Below are 25604 nucleotides of genomic sequence, written 5' to 3'. Positions count from 1 at the left end.
TGAATGGCTTCCACTTTGTCAGGTTCTGGCCTTATCTTACCACTCCCCACTATGTCCTAGATAGAAGACCTTCACCATACCCACCTGAAATTTGCTCTGCTTAATGGTTAACCCCTGCCCTCTGTAGTCTGCCCAGCACCTCCCTGGCATGCTGAAGGTGCTGTGGCCAGGAATGGCTGTAGATGGCAATATTATCAAGGTAAGCAAGGGCAATCCCTCATGCTCCTGCTAGGATACAATCTACCAGCCTCTGGAAAGTCGCTGGGGTATTCTTCATCGCAAAAGGCACCTTTGTGAAATCGAACAAGTCAAAAGGAGTCACAAAGGCTGACTTCTCTGTAGCACTGGGAGTCGAGGGCACCTGCCAGTAACCCTTGGTATGATTAATGGTTGTAAGATACTTACCCCCACCCAGCTGCTCTAGGGCCTCATCTGTTGTAGGCATGGGGTAAGCATCCGACTCTGTGTGACTATTTCATTTCCTGTAGTCTACACAGAACCTGGTGCTGCCATCCTTCTTTGGCACCAGCACCACTGGGGAGGCCCAGGGACTCTTGGGGCTCTTGAATCACCCCTAGTTCCAACATCTCCTGTACCTCTTCCCTCAGGGTCTGTCTGACTCTGTCAGGCACCCTATAAGGGGCCTGCCTAATAGGCCTTTGGGGTCCTGTATCCACCTGGTGCTGAACCAGGTGGGTGCACCCTGGTTTCCCAGTGAACATGTCCCCAAATCCCTGCAACAGTGCTCAGATTTCTAGAACCTGGGTAGGAGATAGCTGCTGGGACATTGCTACCCCTTCCACTGAGGTGTTAGCCCGAGCCACACTGAGGAGATCAAGTCCCCAGATCTCCCTCAGACTCCTCCTGCAATCTACTGCAAATGCTCAGCACAAGGGCCTCCCTATCATGGTAAGGTTTCATCATGTTAACAGGGTACAATTTGTGCCCCTGCCGTCTGCCTAGCAGTTCCACCATGTAATTAACCTAACGTACCTTTCTTACCACCTTGTAGGGACCCTCCCAAGCTGCTTGTTGTGTCTGACAGGAATGAGAACCATTACTTGCTACTCCACAGCATACTCTCTAGTTGGAGCATTCCTGTCATACCACACCTTTTTCTGTTGTTGGGCTTCTGCCAGGTTCTCATGGGCCAAGCCCATGAGTTCCCAGAGTCTTGTCCTGAGGTTTAGGACGTATGCCACAACAGACTCCTTGTGAGACTCAGTCAACCTTCCCACACATCTCAGATTAAATGTAGGGGTCCCCTCGCCCTATGCCCATACAGCAACTCAAAGGGTGAAAAACCTGTGGATTCCTGGGGAACCTCTCTGCACACAAGTAAACAGATGGAGCAAGTATCTGTCCCACTCCCTCTTAAACTGATCTGCAAATGAGGTCACACAAAAATACTTTAAATCAGTAGTACAGTTCTGACATCACAGAAAAACACTTGATCTAATCTTTCTAGCTTCTAACTATCTCTATAAAAGAAAACACAAGTTTAAGATAACTTACATGTGAACAAAAGGCAGTGCTGTGAGTTGGATGATCAAGACAAAAATGCTTGATAATCTCTGGTTCTCTGTTTAAATTGAAACTGCAGTTCTGATAAACATTACATCATTCTTTCACTTTACTGGAGTTCCCAGGCTACACATTAACTGCATTTACATTCTTAACATCTCCATTTTGTTATCTTATAGCTGGTCAGGAACAGAGCAATAAAAATAGATTTGCATGGTTAAGTCTAGCAATGTAACTCTTGGTTAAAACAATATAATTTCTTCATGTAGACTTTTTGGCACCACTGTCCACTTCAAAGGGTCACAACATGATTTACTTTGGTCAGTAGAGTGCACTGTTGTCACATTTATTTCCAGTTCCACATGTAACAGTATTTCTTTACTTTTAAGACAACAAGCCTGTAGTTTTACATTGATATTTACAGAGGATAGAATTCTATCTGGCTAGGCTGGCTGCCTTCGCCCTTCTCTACCAGTCTTCACACCTTCCACACATTTAGGCCAGCTACTTCACAGGCAGGGACTAAAGGTGGAGGATCTCTGTTTACATCAAAAATAAATATACTTCAAGGCTGATCAAACAGGGCAGTGCACTTGAGCTGCTCCATCTTCATCTTCAAATAACCATAGGTAAAATCCAGTAACACTTCCTTGCAAGCTATAGGTCCCCCTCTATGACCCAGAAAATCCCATACTATGTATTTAAACTTGTTAGAAAAACTAACCATCCAACCCAGTACAATATTCATGGGTGACTTTAATTACCCCACTATTAACTGGGAATCCTAAACAACATCAGACGTACATGCACAGGAATTTCTGGATTTTGTAAACACAAACTCCCAGGACTAGATAGTCAGTACACCAGCCAAGGGTGTAACCATCCCGGATCTGGTCCTCACTAATATGGGAGAGTATGGTTTTGCAAAGGGGAGATCATGCCTACTCCACCTGGTGGACTTCTTTAAGGTCACCAAAGCAATGGATGAGGTCAAAACTGTTCACACTGCCTACCTTGACCTGGCCTAGTCATTTGACACAATACCTCATTCGGGCATTGTTGGGTACAAAACCTGTATGTCATCTAGTGGGGATAGCCACTGGGTCACAGACGGGCCCTAGGAAGTTAGAATTGGGGAGTCCACCTCTGCAAAGAGGCCAGTCACAAGTGGAGTCCCTCAGGGATCAGTCCTTGGACTGCAGCTTTTTGGCATTTACTTCTCAGAAGTCAAAGCCAATGTCAGTGGTCTCTCGCTGACTAAATTTGCAGGTGTCATTGAATCTCACACTGACACAAATGTTCTCCAAGAGGGGCCGACACAGACAAACTACTGGTGTCAGAGTCATGGACTAAAACTAAATACCAAGAAATGCATAATAGCATCCTTTGGGAAGTCATCCATCCCTGGTAACTATCCTATTGACAACACACCTCTTAGAGTTGACGCAGTAGTGAGGGACGCACACAGTAATCTAGCCTTTGATCATCACGTGTCTACAGTTGTGAGGAAATCATTCTATGTTGCACATCTTCTAAACAAAAGTATGGCATCTAAGTCCAAGGAAGTCATTGTTCCACTGTATTCGGCATTCATCAGACCTGTCATTGAGTACAATGCCCCCTTTGGTATGTACCTAACCAGGCATATCCAACAAGTGGAACGTCCACAGAGGTTCCTCGCTAAAAGAATACAGGGCATAAGTAATGTGCCCTATGCAGACCATGAGGCCCTATGCATGTATTCTGTCTCTTACAGACTTTTGAGGGGGGAGAGCTATGCCTGGCATACAGGGCATTGTCGGACCCCACTCTGGAACTCCTGCTTATCCACAAAACAAACAGTACCAGAATTACCCATTCTAAAGACTTAAAACGTTGCCCGTGATATAAATAGGACCTGCTGGAGAGAGAGGTATGCATCCCAGAGACTACCCTGTCTATGGAACAGGCTCCCCATCCATGTGAAGCAGAGTTCCTCCCTAATCTAATTCAAGTGCAACTTGGACAATTGGATGGGAAACAGGAAATTTCATCCCTGGTTTGGCAGACAAGTAACCTGTAAATGGTTCATCTTCCTGGTCCATGCTTACACTTATCAAGGGCATCAGAACTTATCAGAGATTTGGGATGCTGGCTAGGCTTAAAAAGGCCCTTGTGGTAATTGGCCTAGTAAATGCCTATGAACTTGGGCTCCAAACTAATTATCTTACATAAGGAAGGTTTGTAGTCTATACTCTTGTGGCAGGAGAGGTAGCTTACGCCCTCTCAAGTTGGGAATTGCTGGTTGAAGGTTTATTAGAGAATGGGTGATCTATAGATCACACCTTGATTGAAGAACAAACGTTCTCCAACAGGGTGTTAATCTACAGGTAATTCCTACTGAAATATTAGGTCCACCTCTTCATAGCCTCATATTAATCTGCAATGGAGCTCGCACTCAAAAAAAACCTAACAGCTGCTATTATTTTACGCTCACTCACTTGCACTTTTGATATTTAGCCAGTGTAAAATAAGAAAGAAGAACAAGTAGACATGCACAGACAAGTTTATGACAAGTGTATGAGAATGAGACAGAGTCATTATCTTAACTCGCTAAGCAGTTCTTTTGCTGGGGGGGGGGGGTGTGAGAGAGCTCGACTGAGCTATTATCTTGCACTCACTAAACGTCGCTTTTACTATTTAGAGTGTGTAAAAAAATATATGAAACCAAAAAGTGTGTGAGACCGCGAGAGTAGAGTGAGAGTGATCCCTGACAGCAGCAGCAGCATCCGGTAATTGTGCACCTCTCAACCTCTTGGCACAAGAAGTCTGGACAGAGCTGCAAGTAACTGGGGACAAAGAACCAAGAATAGGGACTTATTTTAAACATTACATTTATAAACTTAGAAAGTTGCTAGAATAACAGATGTTCTTCATCTCACATTGCTGCAGTCCTTACACTTGGGTAGTCCGCTGTCCTCGGTCGGCCCGAATATCAAAGTATAAGGCTGACGTCGGTCAAGGCGCATTTGACTGACATCAGGACGTCAGGGTACAAATGCGCATGACCGACGTCATATCCTCAGTCTTTTTTGCCGCATGGTCCGATGCAGAAGCAGCATTGCAAGTGCCGGTTGGCGTTCTGAGCTTTTTCGATTTCGAAGTTTCAGACCGAGTTCAAAGTTGGCTAAGTACCCCGTTGGGGAATATTTTAGTTTTTTCTTGCCTCAGTGATTTACCGGATGTCAGAAAAAGTCAATAATTGCATTTCTTGTGGGAAACAGATACCGCATAGAGATTATCATACTTTGTGTATTCCTTGCTTAGGGCCTGAGCACGACGTTGTTGGCTGTCGCTCTTGTGCTAGATTTAATAAACGCACTATGAAGAGAAGGTTGGTTTGTGCAAGGTTAGTCTTTGGGAAGCGGTGTAATTATAAAATGCCGTCGGATGCTCCGGCGCTTCTTCGAAGAAGCGCAAGGACAAGGCAGTTAAGCCTAGGCTAGAAGAACCGTCTGTACCGGACGCCGGTTCTTTAGAGGTGTCGGTGGAGCCGGTGGCTCCACCGGAGGTTTCTTTGTGTTCCCAGGGTGAGACCTTATTATTGCAAGATGTGGCCTCTCAGGAGGCAAGTCAGGCTGAGGGGGCTTCTCAGGTTACTATACTCCCCTCTCTTCCTAGGGTGGCTAGGCCCTCTCCTTCTGTTTCAAAGGCTTCTCCCAGGGGCAGGCCAGGTTTGGCTTCAGTTGGTGTTACCCCTAGCTCTTCAGGTACTGTGCCCAAGAAGCATATGCTTAAAATGGCAGAAGATTTAATTACTTTAATTAGGGGTTCTATGGCCCCTCCTGATAAGAGACCTAGGATGGAGCCTGAGCTGGGGGTTTTGAGCAGGCTTCAGATGTTTCAGAGTCTTCGGCTGAAGACTTGCAGGAGTATTCTCCTTATTCTGATTCTGATGTGGATGATTCTACTCCTTCTGCTTCTCCTCCTGAGGATTTTTCTTTTCAGAAACTCTTCATTCCATGAGGGAGCATTTTAAGTGGGAAGGTCAGGACTTCTCTGATTCCAGGAAAAGGCTTAGGGAATTTTGTTTTACCCCAGCATAGGCCTTTGGCTATACCTCCTGTTTTGGATGTAGTAGAAGATGTTTTACAGAGGCTTCTCTTAATCCTGATTCTTTGCCTCCTGCTCCTGTTAAGCGGATAGGTATTACAGGGTGCCTGAAGCTCATAAGTATCTTTTAAGAGTCCTAGGGCTGACCCAGAAACTGTTAGTCAGGGGCCTAAAGGTGTTAAGGCTTCTGTTGTTAAGAATCCGGTTCCTGCAGACAAAGAGGCTAGGGCCTTGGATAGATGGGGAAAGAAAGTTTATACTTCTTCCACTCTGGCTATGAGGGCTTTGAATTGCCAGTTTCACATGTTGAAATACCAGAACTATCTCCTTTCACAATTAAAGTCTAAGGTTGATGCTCTGGCAGTAGGTATTGATTGTAAAGAGTTGCAAGATTTAGTGCATGTTTCTGAACAGGTGGGTAAGCATTCTTTGCAATGTGGTTTTGATGCTGTACAGGCCTCGTCTAGGGTGGCTGCCACTGGGTCAGTTCTTCGCAGGCATGCCTGGCTACGGGATCAGAATTTGTCTGATCATGTTAAAACGAGGATTTTAGATGCTCCTTTACAATCTGACGTGTTGTTTGGTCCTCCTGTTGAGACAGTTTTAAAGAAAATGGAGGACAAGGCTAAGTCTATGCAGACTGTTAAAGATTTTTGCAGGTCCAGCCTCCAAAGTTTAGTAGAAATTGGCCTGCTAAGGGGTGGGCGTATCCTTCTTATGATTCCCGTCTAGGGGTAGATCTAGACGTGGTAGGGGTAGAGCTCAGGGCTCTTTCAGGCCTAGAACGGAGTTCTCCTGCACAGTCTTCGGGTGAGGGCAGGGGTCAGTCCTTTCGTAAACAGACCCAATGACCTACCTTTTCAGCTGCCAGAGCCTTCTCGTCTGGCAGCACCTTTGGGAGGAAGGTTGGCACTTTTCAAAGAGAATTGGAGTTTAATTACCCAAGACAGATGGGTATTGGATATCATACACCACGGCTACAGGTTTTATTTCCATACCTTGCCTCCTTTCAAAGGCATGCCAGGCGTTCCTCCTCAACAAAGAATAGAGGCGCACAAGCAAGTTTCTCTGTTGCTCCAAATAGGGGCCATACAGCCGGTCCCTATGCCAGAAGTGGGTCTAGGTTTTTATTCTCGCCTGTTCCTAGTACCAAAGAAGGGGAACACGTGGAGACCAATTTTGGATTTATCTATCCTCAACACTTATCTGGACATTCCCAAGTTCAAAATGTTGACGTTGCAGCAGCTTTTACCTCTGTTGGGCAAAGATCATTGGATGGTAACTTTGGATCTCAAGGAGGCTTACCTTCATGTTCCTATCAGACCTGAGTTGCAGGAAGTATCTGCGTTTTCGAGCTGGGACTTCTCACTATCAGTTCTCTGCATTGCCCTTTGGCTTATCTACTGCGCCCAGAGTATTCACGAAAGTTCTGGCTCCAGTGATAGCTTTCTTCAGGCTAAAAGGAATACAAATCTATCCTTATTTGGACGACTGCCTGATTCTGGCTCAAGGAAGGGAAGAGCTTCTTCATCATTTGGAATATGTGATAGCAGTGCTAAGATGCCTAGGGTATTCTGTGAACGAAATAAAGTCCAGTCTAGTACCCTCTCAGGACATGTGCTTTCTGGGTGTGAGACTGAATACAGCATCCCAGATGGCCTTTTTAACCCCGGACAAACAAAAGAGTCTATCCCTTTACTTCCATCAACTATCTCATCAGTCCGTGCTGACTGCAAGGACAGTCCTTCAAGCATTAGGGTTCATGGCATCTTGTATTCTGGTGCTTCCCAATGCCAAACTGCATATGAGGAAGCTACAATGGTATCTCAAAAATGTATGGACGCAGCACTGCCAGGATCTGGACACTGTCATTCAAATAATACCTTGCATTCAAAAGGAATTTTTGTGGTGGGCTCAGGAATGTCACCTAAACAAGGGACTCTCTGTGACCCGGCCAGAGGCGAGTCAGATTTTAACGACAGATGCCTCAGACAAAGCTTGGGGAGCTCATCTAAATGGAAAGTGGATACAAAACAAGTGGCCTGTCAGACTACAACATCTACATATCAACATGAAGGAGATGTTAGCAGTCCAGTTTGCATTAATAGCTTTCAAGGAATTACTTCTTCCAGGGCAGGTGTTGATTCTAACAGTCAACACAACTGTCATGTGGTACATCAACAAGCAAGGGGAACATTCTTATCCTCTATGCAGGCAAGCAATGATTTTGTGGGAGACTGCTCTCAGTTTACAGCTCAATCTTCAGGCAAGGTTTCTGCCAGGAGCACAGAACTCCTTAGCAGATGTGTTGAGCAGGCAATTATGGATCCCCACGAGTGGAAATTGGATCCTCATGTATTTCAGAAATTGACAGTGTCATGGGGAACTCCAGACATAGATCTGTTCGCTTCTCCACTGAACCATCAGCTGCCAAAGTTTTGCACAAAAAGGTTTCATCCCACAGCTTGGAGAGTGGATGCTCTTTCTTTCAATTGGAGCAATCTTCATGTGTATGCCTTTCCTCCTCTGCCTCTCCTCCCAAAGGTACTTCTAAAGGTCAGACAGGACAAGCCAAGGATGATTTTAATAGCTCCAGATTGGCCTCGACAGCACTGGTACCCATTATTGAGAAGCCTGGTACGGAAGCCTCCATGGCCTTTGCCTTCGATTCCACACCTGTTGTCACAGGAGGACAGCCATTTGCTGAATGTCAACCTTCACTCTCTTCACATAACAGCCTGGCATATTCTGTTTTGAACCATAGAGGGTCTCAACTTCCGCAACAAGTTTTGAATGTGATTTTGGAAGCTAGAAGGCCTAGTACAAGGAAAGTGTACGCAGATAAATGGAAGAGATTTTTATTTTGGAGTGCAGCAAAAGATTTTGATGTTTCTGAGCCTAATTTGAGTGTGGCTCTTCAATATCTTGCTGAGTTATTGGACAAGGGTTTGTCTTTCTCTTCTATTAAGGTTCATGCTGCAGCAATTTCGGCTCACTATGATTGTGACCCACCATTGTTTTCTCATCCTTTGTTCAAGCAATTTCTTAGAGGGGCAAAGAATATAAGACCCCCACTAAGAGCTCCTACTCCTGCTTGGGATCTCAATTTTGTGTTGGAGAAACTCACTCTACAACCTTTTGAGCCTGCAGCTACTTCTGAGTTGAAATTTTTATCATGGAAGACTGCTTTTTTGTTGGCAATTACCTCTGCAAGAAGGGTTTCTGAATTGCAGGCCCTTATGGCGTTGAGCCTTTCTTGATTTTCCATAAGGATAGGGTATCATTACGTACTAATCCTTCCTTTATGCCTAAGGTGGTTTCTAGTGTGGCTTTAAACCAAACTATTCATTTGCCTACTTTTTATGCAAATCCCCAAAATAAAGGGGAAAAGATTTTGCACACTTTAGATGTACACAGGCAGTTGCGTTATTATTTGGACAGAACTAAAGGGTTCAGGCAGTCTCAGCAGTTGTTTGTTTCTTTTGCTTTGAGTTCTCAGGGCAAGCCTGTGTCAAAACAAACTATTTCTAAGTGGATTGGGTTTTGCATTGCTTTCTGTTATTCCCATCATGGCAAGGAAGTTCCAGCTGGGATTAGGCCTCATTCCACTAGGGCTACTGCCACTTCTACAGCTTTTTTGAGAGGAGTGGCAACCAAGGATATTTTGGAGGCAGCTACTTGGAGTTCAGTGCATACTTTCTCTAGGCATTATCACCTGCCACTTTACTCTAAATCCAGGGCTGGTTTTGCCACTGCTGTTTTGCAGGGCATTTTGGCAGCTCCTGCTTCCTTGTAGTTAGCCATCCTCCCTTACCTCTGCTTTGGGATTCTACCCAAGTGTAAGGACTGCAGCAATGTGAGATGAAGAACATAGTACAGTTTTGTACCTACCATAAATGTAGATGTTGAAGATCCACATTGCTGCAGTCCAATTCCCTCCCTCCTTCCCTCTGCAGTTAGAGGTGGTTGTGTGTGTTGGGTTGTACATATTGTGTATATTGTATATATTATGCGTATAGTTAGTGCAAGGGTGGTTGGTTGGTTGTTTGCTGTCTTTTGGTTTTGACCTTTATTTTTAGGGTCTTCTGACATCTGGGGCAAGAAAAGACTGAGGATATGACGTCGGTCATGCGCATTTGTACCCTGACGTCCTGATGTCAGTCAAATGCGCCTTGACCGACGTCAGCCTTATACTTTGATATTCGGGCCGACCGAGGACAGCGGACTACCCAAGTGTAAGGACTGCAGCAATGTGGATCTTCGAACATCTACATTTATGGTAGGTACAAAACTGTACTTTTCCATTTGCATGTATTTTCTGAAGGATATGAAGTCTTAAACTCCAATATCGGTCATAATTTAATGACTTTAGTCCCCAGTGATTTGCCAGAAAACTACAAATTTTATAAAGAAGGGATGAAACATATGAACCAAAATATGGACGAGGTATGTTCTCGACTTAACTTGGCTCAAGATATTTGGATAAGCCTAAAATAAACGGGGACAAAAACTCAAAATAGGAACAAAAAGACCTGCAGCTTAGGGCCTCAAGACCCCACTGGGTGGACATTGTCTCCATAATAACACACTGGGCTTTTTTAATTGCATAGTGCTGGTTTAAGCGCTTTGGCTGCAAACCAGTTATCTTACATTAATGAGGGTTGTGGTCTTGCACTCTTGTGGAAGGAGAGTAGCCTACGCCCTTCTGAGCTGGGAATTGTTTTGTAAGTCTTATTATGCCTAAAGAGGTCTAACTTGTTAAAAAATTTGAATCTGTGTGCCTGGGGCGTTTGACATTTGGCAAACACTCTGCTTCAGAAGAAGAGTGTTGCTGGTTCGTGCTGAACTCTACCAAAGCTAAGACTTGCAGTACCATATCTACTGTTTCAGTACTTGGTTCTCGCATTTTGTCACAACTGCATTAATTGAATGTTTCTGTTTTGAATATCTGCACATTGACACTTTTTTTCAGTCTTTAAGTTACAACTGCCTTGGTACCTCTTTAGTTAAAGTAGAGGGACCCAAGTCAGTTTCAGGCCCAGGATTGTGTAAGGGAGGGACCGGAGTCACTTTCAGGCCCAGGATTGTGTAAGGGAAAGAAGTATGTGCTTGCTTTGATTGGCCACAGTGCCTTTTTATATATCAAATCACCTGTGTGATATCCCACAGTGTAATTCACCCTTGTAATCTATGTAGACACAGATCTAGCACAGTGTAAGTTTCCATTAAAGTGCCCTTGTTGTCTAGACAGATTTTTTTTTTAACAGAGTATCTAGTTTGTGTATAGCTGTGCGTTGCTCAAGTTCTGTCATATTGATGTATTAAATATTTAAATTTTCCACACTCTTCCTAGTAGATCAGTAGCCATGATATGCACTTCCTGACTGTCTCTCTGGCTTATTTGATTGAGATGGGTATTGTGAGGCATTGTAGAAATTGCTTCATGTACACTGACAACCCAGTTATGCTTAATAAAACACAGTATGCAAAAGGTGTAAACACACTTGAACACTGGAGGCAAAACTCTCTTATACAAACTTAATCCTGTAGAGGTTCTTGCTTACCCTGTGCAGTAGGAGTGATGCAAGTGTCAAGACCCTACATATAAAACTACTTCTGCTGAGGCACTTACAGGTAACCTTCCTAAAACACTAAGACTTCTGCCCAGCGCAATAATAAAAAAAAACAAAAATAAAAAATAAAAAAAAGGGATTCTCAGCCATCACATAAATGCTCCGTTAACACACCACCCACAGTTACACATAGGGATACTGTGTCCAGTGTCTTTTTTGCCAAGCCCTTAAGGCATACCAGTGCACAACCAAATTTCCTGGTCATAGTGAGGCACTCTGATGTCAGGAGACAGTCCTGGTTAGCTGCTTTCTGGGGATAGGATTCATTAAGTTGCACAGGCACTCAAGTCATTGAACCACAGGTGCCAGTATGACTTTGTTGTGGTTCATGTGTGTGTTGATGACCTGAGACGTACCTCACTTGACTATATGAAGTGAAGCATGATCGAGCTCACTGATTGTATCAGGCATGTATGAGCCTAGCAGTGAGCAGCATACTACCTTCTCCAAGGATGCTGCCATGTTACCAACAGAAAATGAGTAATTTTAACAATTGGCTTAATTTCTGGTGTCTGTCAGGTGGGGGGGGGTGCAATATTTGTCGGCCTGGGAGGCTATGGATGATAGACCACGTTGCTTTGAAAGGGATGGCCTGCACTTATTCCCTCTAGGCTTTTGGATATTGGCAAAGACCTTTTCCACCCCATAGTGCCTTTTTTAGGCATGCCAAACTGATAAACCTCCCAACTTAACTGAACTTATGAATATGTGAAGTTGGTACTGCTCAGTGCTAGAAGTCTTATCAAGAAACTCCACATCCTGCAAGCCTTCCTCTCCCTGGAGAGTGTAGACATCTGTGCATGGAATGGAGACATGGTTTAAAGTAATTGAGAGAACCCCAGCAATGCAAGGTTATAATGCCTTTCACACCTTTAGACCAGCTACTGTACAGAAGGGAACTAAAGGTGCAGGAGTTTGTCTATATTAAAATCAACAGCACATGCAGAATGCAGATTAGTTAGTGTATGACCCACTTGATCTTGTACATGTGCAACTCGCCGTAAACAGGGTCTTGTACAATATCCTTGAAACCTATAAGTCCCCCCTCCGTGTCCCAGAAAACTTGTACTACCTATTTCAGTGTACTAGAGTCCCTCACCTTTCAACCCAGTACGATATTCAACTACCCTCTATATAGTAGGAATCCTACGCCACTTCTAATGCGCAAGCCCATTGATTCTTAACTTTGGACCAACTGTTCCAGGATGTTAGTATTAACATTCTCCTACCAACCGTGCTAAGATCCTTGACCTTGTACTCCCGAACATGAGGGAGCGATGTTCCTCATACAATGTAATGTCTTCACTGACCATAAGGCAGTTTTCCTTGGAATAAAAATTAAATCCAGGGATCCAGCGAAACCAGAAATGTAGGAGGATCAAAGTCCAATGTGCTAAATGCATCTTGACAAATCTAAACAGGCACCTAAGAGGGTTATTAATACTTCACAAGCAAATTTGAAGGAAAAACAGCTATTCAGCTAAAGGACAACCACAAGGCTTTCTTTTAGCTATGTCCATAACCTCTGTGGAAGTGCACAGAAATTACTGTAAATGGCATCACCCGCACTGAACTGGAGGCCATTGTCCACCTTTTGCCTAACAGACTCTGTTCAGATTTCTCCCCTTACACCCCCCGATTTAGTCCAGAGTAAGTACTGATACCATAACCCCCCCCCCCCAACCATTACAAGGAAGCAGGTCATCAATGCACTTTCTAAGGCCAAAACATTGCATCACTGGGTCCCGATGACTCCAGGTTTGCTTAGTAAATAGGATGAAACATGATCTCTTTGGTTCACTTGAATCACTTTTCAATTGGGGATTACAGTCAGGTTTTGTGCTCAAGGAATGGAAGATGGCTACAGTCATTACCCTGCACAAGGGAGGTTCAGCCACTGATCCAGGTAACTACAGACCCATAAGTTTGACCAGCCTCATATGTAAGGCCATAGAAAGAATCTTTGTGGACATAAATGATGCAAATGCTGGACCCATCACAGTTTGGCTTTGTTAGAGGAAAGCCATGCCTATTAAATCTGATGGACTTTTTTTGAGAAGGTTGCCCAAACAATGGATGAAGGCAAGACTTGTACACACAGCTTACTTCAGCCTGGCCAAGGCTTTTGATACAGTACCCCACACAGGCATTATAGAAAGGCTCACTAATTTTGGTATAAACCCTTTTTTTCACTTGTTGATGGCTGTCTGGCTCACTGCTATGACCCAGGAGGTCAAAATAGATAAAGCCACCTCCGCCAAGAGTCTATCACTAGAGGAGTCCCCAGGGCTTTGTACTGGGCACTCTCCTTCTTGGCATTCATTTCTTCTGAAATGGAAGGAAATGCTGAAGGTTTATAGCTGACTAAGTTTGCAGATGATTGCAAGCTGAGGATCATCATTGATTCCCCTGCAAACACTAGCATTCTTCAAGAAGGCCTATCAGTGAATAGCAAATGGTGCCAAAGCCATGGTCTTAAACTCAGTGCTAAGAAATACATAATTGCAACCTTTGGGAAGTCAAGTGTCCTGGCTAATTATCATGTTGATAGTATGTCTGTAAGAATAATATCAGGGATGTGGGTATGCACATAGATTGAAGACTTACCTTCAACCACCATGTGGCCACAGTGGTGAAGAAATCCCTTTGTTACGTAACTTAAGTAATGGCATGGCATCCAGGTCAAAAGAAGCCATTATCCCACTGTACTTTGTACACTATGATTGGTCTGAGAAGAGCAATGCTTCCTTTGCTATGTACCTGAATACAGACCGTAACAAACCTGCCTTATGCAGAGCGCCTTAAATCCCTTTCCTTCTACTCACTCTCCTATAGATTGCTAAGGGGTGATCTGTGCCTGGCTTACAAGGCATCTGCAAACCCCACACTTATGAATCTCCGGCATATTCATAAGTCAGTATAAGGACCTGAATTTTGTCTGTGACTTAAACGGAACATACTGGAGAGAGAGACACATGTGTTTTCAGAGACTGCCCCTCCTATTGAACAGGCTTCCCATCCATGTTGAACCTGAGTTCATCTATTACTTAATTTAAATGCAACCTAGACCAGTGGATGGGGAATAGGAAATTTACACTGGGCCTGACATCAATGTTCCTTATGGACAGAGGGTGCTTAGAAATACCAGTATACACTGGGTCTGACACCCATGTTCCTTAAGGACAGAGGCTGCTTATAAACACCTGGCCCTCTGTGTCCTGTTTGGATACCGAGCTTCATTATTCTTTAAGGAAAACTTGGCCAAGCTTAGAAAGCCCCCCCCACACACACACACACACACTCCCGGATTTTGTAATCTTGGTGAATTTAAAGGCTTCTCACTCATTTTTCATGGGGGCAAAGTTGGGGAATGCAGAGCGGGGCATGCTCTCTTCTCTTGTCGTGTGATTACATGGCTTACACTGCAGGGGCACGTGTGCTAGAGACTTAAGAATTGTGGTGGGAAATATTGGCGTCAGGATGGAGGTCCCCATCTGTCACCCAATTCTTCAAGCCCTGTCAAAGAGCAACCATTTGGGTGAGTACTTGTGTAAAGCATTTGAAATTATACTGGAAATGGAGCTGCTCGTCAGTATGAGATATTTACATGTATGATAATTCTTTGTAATGTTGGCTATGGAAGCTAAAGGTATTGAAAAAAACAGTCACGACTCCCACCAATGCACCATACTGTCACAGAAAGGCATGCAGCTTGGAGTTTTATCTTTCTAGGGGGAGGACCATGTGGCTATGAAAATGGCTGAGATTTTTTTATTTTTTTTTGGGGGGGGGGGTGCTTTTTTTCTTGGTTGTTTTACCTTAAGCCACAAGAAGTGACATTTGTTTTATTGCCTGTTTTTTTGTAATTTCCCCAGACTTGGGCTACTCTTTCAATTAGGTTTCTGCATGTCCTAACATTACCTTATTTAGAGAGTTGTTTCCAGTGGTTCTTGAGCATTATTTTGTCCCAGCGAAGTTAGTACAGGTGTAAGTATGCAGAGGGTCAGTGCCGCAGTTCTGAATCCCTCCTGTTTCTGAGAAGTAATTTGTTTTTTAAAAGCCAAGCATGATGGAGTAATGTGTAGATGTGAAGTCGGTATTAACTACCATAGATCCTTATCTCAGCAAACTTCACTCACCTCACCAGTGACAATTGGTGCAACTCAGGATAAGTATGACTAGGCTTATAAGTGCTTTAGGGCTTTTAGCCTAGTAACTGTCTGTGAACCTTTGCTGTTTTTTTAATACAGATTGCATTTTGTTAGCTTTTTGGGGATGGATATATCAGAAGTTGTTGGTAAAGACTAAGTGCATTGCTGCTGTTTATAATCACAATTTTGAATGGCAGTTGAACTCACTGTTGTTACCATTTTAACAGCCAGCGTATCAGAACCTGAGGCAGAAAGTTGATAATTTTGTGTCTACACAGTTGGATAAACAAGAATGGAATCCTGCCATGAACAAAAACCAATTAAGAAATGGGTTGAGACAAAGTGTAGTTCAGTAAGTATGCACCTGCATGTACTTGCTAGAAGATGGAGTCTCTCTATCAGATTACACCTCTTGTTAAAATGTAACCTAGTGCTTGAGTTTGTACAATTTGTGTACTTTGTTGTATAAGCAGTTGTGTGTAAGAAGAGTTCTTGACCCTATTTATATATTTTTTTGTCATCCTCTTGCTTCATACTTTTCCAGCCTCTGTACAATGGCCCTCCACCTGTCACCAACTCTTCCAGCCCCTCCTTTCAATCCCCCCATACTAGCTTTATGATTTTTGTTTCCTGGGCTGCAACTGGCTTGGAACATAAAGATGTTGATGGGGTCTTGCAGGCAACTGCTTCTGTAAGGAGAGGGATTTTGTGTTGTGACCTATCCTCCTGTCCCTTGATTTCTGTAATGTTCATAGTGTTTCGCTGATGCAGTCATTAGTCTTGGGTTATCCTGCTGGCAGGCTACCCTCAGTCGGCCAGAATTCCAAAGTGTAGGTCCAGCGTCTGCTGCTATATCCTCTTCCCTGACGTCATTGCGCCAGGGGTATAAAAGATGCAGCCGACACCATTTTCTTCAGTCTTTCTTGCTGCGCGCTGCCCGAAGCAAAAGCAGTTCGCAAGTGCCGGTTGGCCGACTCCTGAGATTTTCAAATTTGAATTTCAGAACGGAAGTCTTCATTAAAGCTAAGTACCCCGTTGGGGAAACTTTTTTCTTGCTCCAGACCGATGTCAGAAAAAGTTAGAAAAAGTTAACAATTGTATTTCATGTGGGAAGCAAATACCTCTTACTGTATTCCTTGCCTAGGCCCTGATCACAACGTTGCTAGCTGTCAGTTTTGTGCTAGATTTAACAAACGCACTATCAAGCATCTGTTCGATTTTGCATTTCATTACTTTGGCCGCAGATTTAATTATATAATGTCGTCGGACCAGCCGACAACCGGAGTTTACAAAAAAACGCAAGGACAAGGAAAAGGATAGGCATCTGAGGTCCAAAACCGACAATGAGGCCTCTGCTAGGCCAGTCGCTGGTTCTCAGTGAGGCGCTTTCACAGCCCCTGGTGCCCGCTACCGGCTCCCACGTGGAGCCGACTGGGCCTCCGGATACTCAAGGTATTGGACACTCCGAAATCATGCCCTCAGATGGGTCCGGAGCCACTGAGCATGCATCTGCTTCTGAGGGTGTCTTCAGACCTACACAACTATATATTAAGCCATCTTCAGCTTCAAAGGCAAAGACTAAAGCAGCTCTAAAGACAAAGAAACAAGTACAGCATTCTCCTACTGCAATGCCTGCCATACCTAAAAAACAGATGCTCAAAATGGCCGAAGACCTAATTACTTTGATCAGAGGCTCCCATCCCCCTCCTGATAAGAGGCCTAGGCAAGAGACAAGAGTACGATTCTTCTGATCAGGTTTCTATTTCCTCTGATTTCCTCTTCTGAACAGGATTACTCCATGCTTCCCTATGAGGATTCTGATACTGAAGAATCCATTCCTTCAGCCTCTCCTCCTGAGGATTATTCTTTTGGGGAAACCCTGCATACTATGAGGGAGCATTTCCACTGGGAGAGCCAAGATTATTCTGAATCTAAGAAAAGGCTCAGAGACTTTCTTCTACTTCCTCAGCAGAGACCCCTTGCTATTCCACCTGTTCTAGACATTGTAGATGTATTTTCAGAGTCCGGCCTGTCCCCTGACTCTTTACCCCCTGCACCTGCTAAGCCAGACAGATACTACTGGGTCCCGTATTCTCATAAATTCCTATATTAAAACCCCGCTGCTGACCCAGAAACTATATCTCAGGGTCCCAAAGGGGTTAAAGTTTCCACTGCAAAAAAACCCTGTCCCCTCTGATAGGGATTCTAGGGCTCTGGCTCTAGACAGATTGGGGGGGGGTCTACACTTCTGCTACCCTGGCTGTAAGGGCTTTAAATTGTCAGTTTCATATGCTTAAATATCAGCAATATTTAATGTCACTGCGTAAACAGAAATTGTTGACAAATACTGAATGTTCAGAGAACAAGGAATTGCAGGATTTATTGTATGCAGCTGAACAAGTGGGAAAGCATCCTTTGCATTGTGGTTATGATTCACTGGAGGCCTCTTGCAGGGCCGCTGTTACAGGTTCTGTTATTAGAAGGCATGCTTGGTTAAAGGAATAGAATCTGCCTGATCATGTTAATGCAAAATTATTAGATGCACCATTACAGCATGATACTTTGGTACTAAAGCAGAAGTGGTGTTGAAAAAAATGGAGGATAAAGCAAAATCCATGCAGACAGTCGAGGATTTCTTACAGGTACAGCCACCCAGGTTTAGCAGGAACTGGCCTTCTAAAAATTGGTCCTTTCCAGTGTCAGACAGACCACAAAGAGGCCGATACAGGCGGCCCAGAGGCAGATCTCCGCCCCAAGGCTCATACAGGCCTAAACAATGGGGTGCTCCTACCTCCAAAAGCGGAGAAGACAAATCACAACCTTACAGGAAACGGTCCCAATGACTTTCCTCTACCAGATCCAAGCACTTTTCTTTTGGCAACCCCCTTAGGGGGAAAACTAGCACTTTTTTCATCAAATTGGCAAATGGTTACCCAAGACAAATGGGTTCTGAGCATAGTGTCCCAAGGCTACAGGTTCCATTTTCACTCTACCAAGGTCAAAAGGTATGCCAGACCTGCCACACAATCAATGGGCAGAGGCACAAAAACAAATAATTACAGCCCTCATGGACATGATGGCCATTCAGCAAGTACCACAACAAGAGCAGGGGCAAGGATTTTACTCCAGACTTTTCCTACTACCCAGAAAGGATAAAACCTGGAGACCAATACTGGACCTGTCCATACTAAATACGTTTCTGGAAGTTCCAAAATTCAAGATGTTGACTCTACAGCAGCTACTGCCCATGCTGGGCAAGAAGGCTTGGCTCGTCACTTTGAACCTAAAAGAGGCATACCTGCATGTCCCAATCTGACAGTCTTGCAGAAGATACCTCAGATTTATAGCTGGCTCAATGCATTACCAATTCTGTGCACTGCCCTTTGACTTATCTGCTGCGCCCAGGGTCTTCACAAAATGCCTGGCACCAGTAATTGTGTTTTGCAGACAAAAAGGAATTCAAATATATCCCTACTTGGACGACTGCCTAATTCAAGCAGACTGCCTAATTCAAGCAGAGAACAAAGACATTCTTCTAAAGCATCTGGCATTTGTAAACAGATTACTAATTGGCCTAGGGTACACAGTAAACGAAAAGAAATCAAAACTAGTGCTCTCTCAAGAGATAATATTCCTGGGTGCAAGCTTAAATACAGCTGCCCAGATGGCTTATCTCACGCCAGACAAACAAAAGCAACTTGCTACTTACTTCAAGAAATTGGTAACAAAAACCCACTTATCTGCAAGGAAAATCCTGCAGACCTTGGGTTACATGGCATCCTGCATTCTACTAATTCCATATGCCAGACTGCATATGAGGAAACTACAGTGGTATCTAAAAAGTGTTTGGACTCCGCATTGCCACAGCCTGGAGACAGTAATTGCACTCATTCCCTGTCTGCAACAGGAGTTTCGATGGTGGGCAGAAGCCTGTCACCACAACAAGGGTCTGCCATTCAGTTTACCCACAGCCAGACTGACACTGACAACAGATGCATCAGATTATGCCTGGGGGGCCCACATGGCAGGAAAATGTATTCAGGTCACATGGCCTGCAAACCAGATGCATCTTCACATCAATCAAAAAGAGATGCTAGCTGTTTAAAATGCCCTGACAGCTTTCAAGGACCTGCTTCATCCAGGACAGTTACTGATAGACGGACAACACTACGGTCATATGGTACATAAACAAGCAGGGAGGTACACATTCCTACCTCCTCTGCAGACAAGCAATGACCTTATGGGGCACAGCATTGGCTTTTCAAGTTCACCTGCAAGCACAGTTCCTGCCAGGAAAAACAAATACTCTGGCAGACGAACTAAGCAGAAACCTCATGGATCCCCACGAATGGAAACTGGATCCACAAGTCTTCAGCATGATAATGGAAATGGGGATGCCCAGACATAGATCTATTTGCCACCCCTCACAACTGCCAGTTACAGAGATTTTGCATAAGGATTTGTCACAAGCAAGCATGGGAAGTGGACGCCCTATCCTTCAGCTGGAAAAATCTAACAGTATATGCTTTTCCCCCACTGCCTCTCCTTCCCAGGGTACTCCTAAAGGTCAGACAAGAGAAGCCATATGATACCGATTGCACCAGACTGGCCATGCCAGCACTGGTACCCAATCCTAAAGAGCTTGTCTTAAGGTCCAGCATGGATATTGCCTCAAACTTCTCACTTGCTGACCCAACAAAACAATCTGATCCTGCACAGCCAACTCAGGACCTTTAAATCTGGCAGCATGGCGGATAATGTAGCCATTCAGAACACCCTCCTCTTTCAAAAGTTGTTATGGATGTTATCTTGGAGGCCAGGAGGCCCAGTACCAGAAAATCTTATGCAGAAAAATGGAAGAGATGCTGTGCTTGGAACCAGGAACAAGGCATTGACACGTGTACCAAATATCCCTCAGATTTTACAATACCTAACTGAGATGCTGAACAAAGGCCTTTCTTTCTCATCAATTAAGATTCATGCCTCTGCCGTTTCAGCCCATTACAATACGGAACCACCTGTCTTTTTCCCATCCTTTAATAAGGCAGTACCTCAGAGGGGCCAAAAACATTAGGCCTCCAAGGAGAGCACCAGTTCCAGCCTGGGACCTCAATTATGTTTTGGAAAAACTCACACTGTCTCCTTTCGAGCCAGCATCAACAGCGGATATAAAATTCTTATCCTGGAAAACAGCTCTGCTCCTAGCAATCGCCTCTGCAAGGCGAGTCTCGGAGTTACAAGCACTCATGGCTGTGGAACCTTTCATAATTTTTCATCCAGACAGGGTTTCTCTGAGGACAAACCCTACATTTATGCCTAAGGTGGTGTCCAGTGTGGTCCTACACCAAACAATTCACTTGCCTACCTTTTATCCAAATCCACAGAACAAGGGTGAAAAAATTCTGCATTCTTTGGACATACACAGGCAGTTACGCCTCTACTTGGACAGAGCTAAAGCTTTCAGAAAGACTGAGCAACTTTTAGTGTCTTATGCTGCAGGACCACAAGGAAAAGATATCTCAAAATGGACCATTTCTAAATGGATAGGCCATTGCATCCATTTCTGCTATTTTCAACATGGCAAATCAGTGCCTAAGGGCATTGGGCCTCATTCCACCAGAGCATCAGCCACTTCAGCAGCCTTCCTCAGAGGAGTACCAACCAAAGATATCTTAGAGGCTGCAACTTGGAGTTCAGTGCACACCTTTACAAAGCACTACCACTTGCCTCTTTAAGTCCAGAGCAGGCTTTGCCACTGCAGTTCTGCAGGGCCTCGTAGCCTCTCCTAATCCTATTTAGCCCAGCCTCCCATCCTCAGCTTTGGGATTCAACCCAAGAGAAATGACTGCAACAGTGAAACACGATGAAAATAGTACAGTTGTGTACCTACCATAAATGTAGATGTTTTGAGTGTATTCACTGTTGCAGTCCAGGTTACCCACCCACCATCCCCCTTTTCTTTGCTGGGACTTATCTGCACTTCTCTATCGTATACAACCTATTTGGTGTATTTGCTTGTAGATGAAGGAAATGTTTGGGTTTTTTTTTGTGCACACATTTTTATTGGCATATTTTTCAGCCTACCAATTTGGGGGCACCTGACATGTGGGGCAAGAAAAACTGAAGAAAATGGTGTCTGCTGCATCTTTTATACCCCTGGCGCACTGACGTCAGGGAAGAGGTGACAGAAACCGACGCCAGACGTAGACTTTGGAATTCTGGCCGACTGAGGGTAGCCTGCCAGCAGGATAACCCAAGAGTAATGACTGCAACAGTGAATACACTTGAACATCTACATTTATGGTAGGTACACAACTGTACTTTTCTTATACATGTGGTATTCATTCAGATCAAGTGGGAGCCAAGATGCTTTTCTGTGGTGATTAATTACTTGTTCTTTTGAGACTATTCTCCTACATATTTTAAATTTTTTTGGGACTGGACAGCTCTTAGTATTATCCCAATACTACTAAGACAGTTATAAAACTGCATTGTCAAATTCTGACATATACAGTGTGATGTCTCTAAAACCTCAATTTTGGAAGGACCTGGTGGAACAGAACACATGCTTTGGTAATTGAGATACTTGCTTTATCAGCATAATAGAGATGTAGGCAGTGATGTATGACTTTCTTGCTTGCCAGTGTCCTTTATTCCCTAGAGTGTTCTTGTTTAACTTTAACTATACGTCCACACTATTTTATTTCTGTAATCAAGGAGGACATAATTCAAGCACAACTTAGATCTGTGGATAACAAAACATTTACCAAACGGAATTACCCCTTGTACTACTAATGGACAGACTCCGCTTCTAGATGCGTTATCCCATGCATGGGTCCCCTCAAATTACCAGTGGCATGATCCCAGTTATTCCCATTATGGGTGATGTATAATTGTTAACCATGGGATGGGTAAGGCCAATTTATAACCAAATGAGAGAGGTTATTTTTGAGCACAAAAATGGAAACTGGCTAGGCTTAAAATGGCTCGCAAGGGCAGCTAGCCTAGTACTTTCCTGTGAGCCTATAAGGACTCCATTCTTGCTTCCTGTTGCTGTGAGACAGATGATTTACAAGTGGTATACATAATTGTTTATTTTGATAGCTCAGTAGGTTGCAGCTTTGCACAGCATGTTGAGAGATTCCTTGAAGCATTATCTTCTAGGATGCTGTGAGACAGGGAGATTTAGATGTCTTTTGGAGAAAAATACTATCTTTGGTGAATCAGAAATGGACATGTTTGGTAGGTAATTCTAGTTTTGCATGGTTACTATTTTGAAGGAGGGGTTGGGAGAGTTAGTAAAGGAAGACCGTAGCAGTTTAATATACTAAGATAAAGAACACCATGAGTAACATATGTCAGGAGAGGGCTGATTTCACCTATCTGATCTGGGAATTGCTAGTTGAAAGCTTATTGTGTGCCTACCCGATGCCTATGGACATACCGAATTTAAAACTTTTTTGCTTGTATATAAGCCTCTCATTTGTACTGTGCTGCTCTTCATGCAGCGGAGGTTAGGTGCCCTGTATATACACAATCACTAGAAGTTGTATGTTTCCCTATAAAAACTACCACTGAAAATTTTCACAGTCCTGCGCTTCTCAAGGAACATCTACTTTGCGGGCTGAGCAGCATTTAATTAGCTCTAGATTACATTTACTCAGAACTATTGCTGCTCAAAGAGCAACTGGTTTGCGCACTGGGCAACATCCTCTGATAGGTTAGCTGTGTATTACACTAATTAAGCACCCATTCCTTGTCGAGTTGCAAACATCCCCCATTTCTGTTCTCTTGTAAAGCATGTATTAAGGACCTGCAACCATGGAGAGGCACTTGCCTCCTACCTCTGCATCTAGCTTGGAAGACATGGGCATCCTGAGGCAATTTAGCAGTTGCCTCATGAACACTGACAACCACTTAATTCTGAAAGAGATGAATACGGTATGTGAGAGATGCAGTTGTCCGCAACAAATACATTTCACTCACTACATTTACAAAAGTCCAGACACATGGACCCACTTATGCAGAGATGCTCACATGTAACTTACCTAAACCTCACGAGTCTCTGATGCAGTCCTCAAACTCCACATGCATGCAAACAAGACATCTCCCACCATAACACACAAAACACATTTCATAGTGTCTCAGCTACCAAGTCCATTAGGCATAACACCTCAAAACACAATATTTTGGTTTTAGGAGACTCCATTGTGAGGCACGGGTGTCCCTCTTGCTAAGTTGGATAAGGAGAAGGTTACAGTTAGTGGCCTTTAATGGGCCAGGATGTACCACATCACACTAACACTCAGGTCAATAAATCCCAAGTACCAGTATGACTCTGTCATAGTCCATGTGGTCTTAAATGGCCTGAGATATACCTCCCCAAACTATATAAAGAGAGACATGATTGAGCTTTCAGAATATGTGGCACAGGCAGGTATGAGGCTAGCACTGAGCAGCATTCTACTGTGTCCAAGGATGATGCCATAATACCCACAAAAATGATTGACTTTAATAACTGGCTTAGCTACTGGTGACATTCCAAAGTGGTCCAGTATCTGTCAGCCTGGGAAAACATGATCGACAGGCGACCCTGCTTTGCCAGGGATGGTCTTTACCTGTCACCACTAGGCTTTCAACTTTGGCAAAAACATTATCCACAAATGTACTCAGAATAAGCTAAGGGTATTACTGCTCAGTGCTAGGAGTCTCAACAAAAGACTACATTCCCTGGAAGCACTCCTCACCTTGGGGAATGCTGATGTCTGTACAGTTGCTGAATCATGGTTCAAAGCCATGGAAAGCACCCCAGAAGTGCAAGGATGTAATGCTCCATTCTGATCACCCACTGCATGTGAAAGGGCAAAAGGTGGAGGTGTATCCATCTACTTAAAGAATGGGCATACCTCAAGACTGTTTAAACAATATGATACTCTTCAGCTACTCCATGTCCAACTAACCACAGGAAAAAATAAATTACCATGTCCTTGCTAGCTATAGGTCCTGCACCATGAACCAGGAAGCCATATGTCATACCTGACTTTAGTAGAATCACTTGCCATTCAGCTCAGTACCATACATGTTGGTGATTTCAACTACCCCTCCATTAACTGGGAAGCATACCCAACCAGTAATGTGCAGACTTTAAGATTTCTAGACTTTGTCAGTGCAAATGCCATGGAGCAGCTAGTCTACACTCCCACTAGAGGTATAAATATCCTAGACCTGATACTCTCAGATATGAGAGAACATTGAACCCTCCCAAGTGTTGTATCTTCACTGGTTCAATCAGATCTCAATGCAGTCTCCCTTGAAATAAATGTAAAACTAGAACCCCCAACAAACCCAAAATTTAAGAACTTTTCTAATGCAAACTGCTTCTTAATAGGTGATGGCATAGCTAATTTCCAAGCTCCCCCAAAACCATAAAACAGAGAAGTCTATGCGGATGAGTACACAAAAGCCCTATTTAACCATATAAACAGCTGCAAAGAAACTGCAGTACCAAACCAAAATAAGCCTAGGACAGACCACAAAAACAAGCCACTTGTTGGACCCCTGGTATAAATAGTTTGTACAAGAAAAGATGGGCAGTCTTGTTTAAAAGTAAGAGATAATATACACAACAAAGCAAAAACTCCCGCATTAGTCTTAACAAGTAAATCTTCAAAAGCCAATTTTTGAGGTAAAAATATCCTCCCAAGTTAAGGATAGCTATGACCTTTTTCAGTTATATCTGCAGTCTTAATGGCAACATCCAACAATGTGCAGAATTAGTTGTAGATGGCATCACCTAAACTTGGCCAGAAGATGTAGAAAAGCAACCGCCAAACATTGTACTCAACCTTTTTTGGCTTTGTTAAGGGTAGGTTAATGCTTATTAAACCTGGTAGACTTCTTTGAGAATGTCAGTAAAGCCAGGAATTAAGGTAAGACCATGCACACAGCCTATTTTGACCTTGCCAAGGCTTTCGACACAATTCCCCAACCTGGCATTATTGAGAAACTCTCCCATATTGGGGTTAATCCTTGCATTACGAGATGGGTAGCCAGTTGGCTCAATAGCAGAATGCACAGTCAGAATTGGTGACTCCACCTCCACCTTTAGACAGGTCACCAGTGGAGTAGCACATGGGTCTCTGCTAGGCTCCTTACTTTTCGGCATACATTTCTCAGAAGTCCAGGCTAAAGTAGTTGGCCTTTG

General features: G+C 43.8%; 1 protein-coding gene across 2 annotated transcripts in view; it reads left to right on the top strand.

Annotated features, from left to right (window-relative positions):
- Positions 1–25604, top strand: part of BOD1 (biorientation of chromosomes in cell division 1) — a 316515-nt gene that overhangs the window by 45409 nt on the left and 245502 nt on the right. For both annotated transcript variants that reach the window (XM_044069122.1, XM_044069123.1), the window contains exon 2: positions 15628–15752. In XM_044069122.1, the coding sequence (XP_043925057.1) occupies positions 15628–15752 (125 nt within the window). The remainder of the gene's footprint in view (positions 1–15627; positions 15753–25604) is intronic.

Source organism: Protopterus annectens, chromosome 4.part0 (assembly GCF_019279795.1).
Source record: "Protopterus annectens isolate FY-2018-M chromosome 4.part0, PAN1.0, whole genome shotgun sequence".
In the NCBI taxonomy this organism is placed as follows: Eukaryota; Metazoa; Chordata; order Ceratodontiformes; family Protopteridae; genus Protopterus; species Protopterus annectens.
Note: the sequence above shows the minus strand (reverse complement) of the source record. Positions and strands in the feature narration are given on the sequence as shown.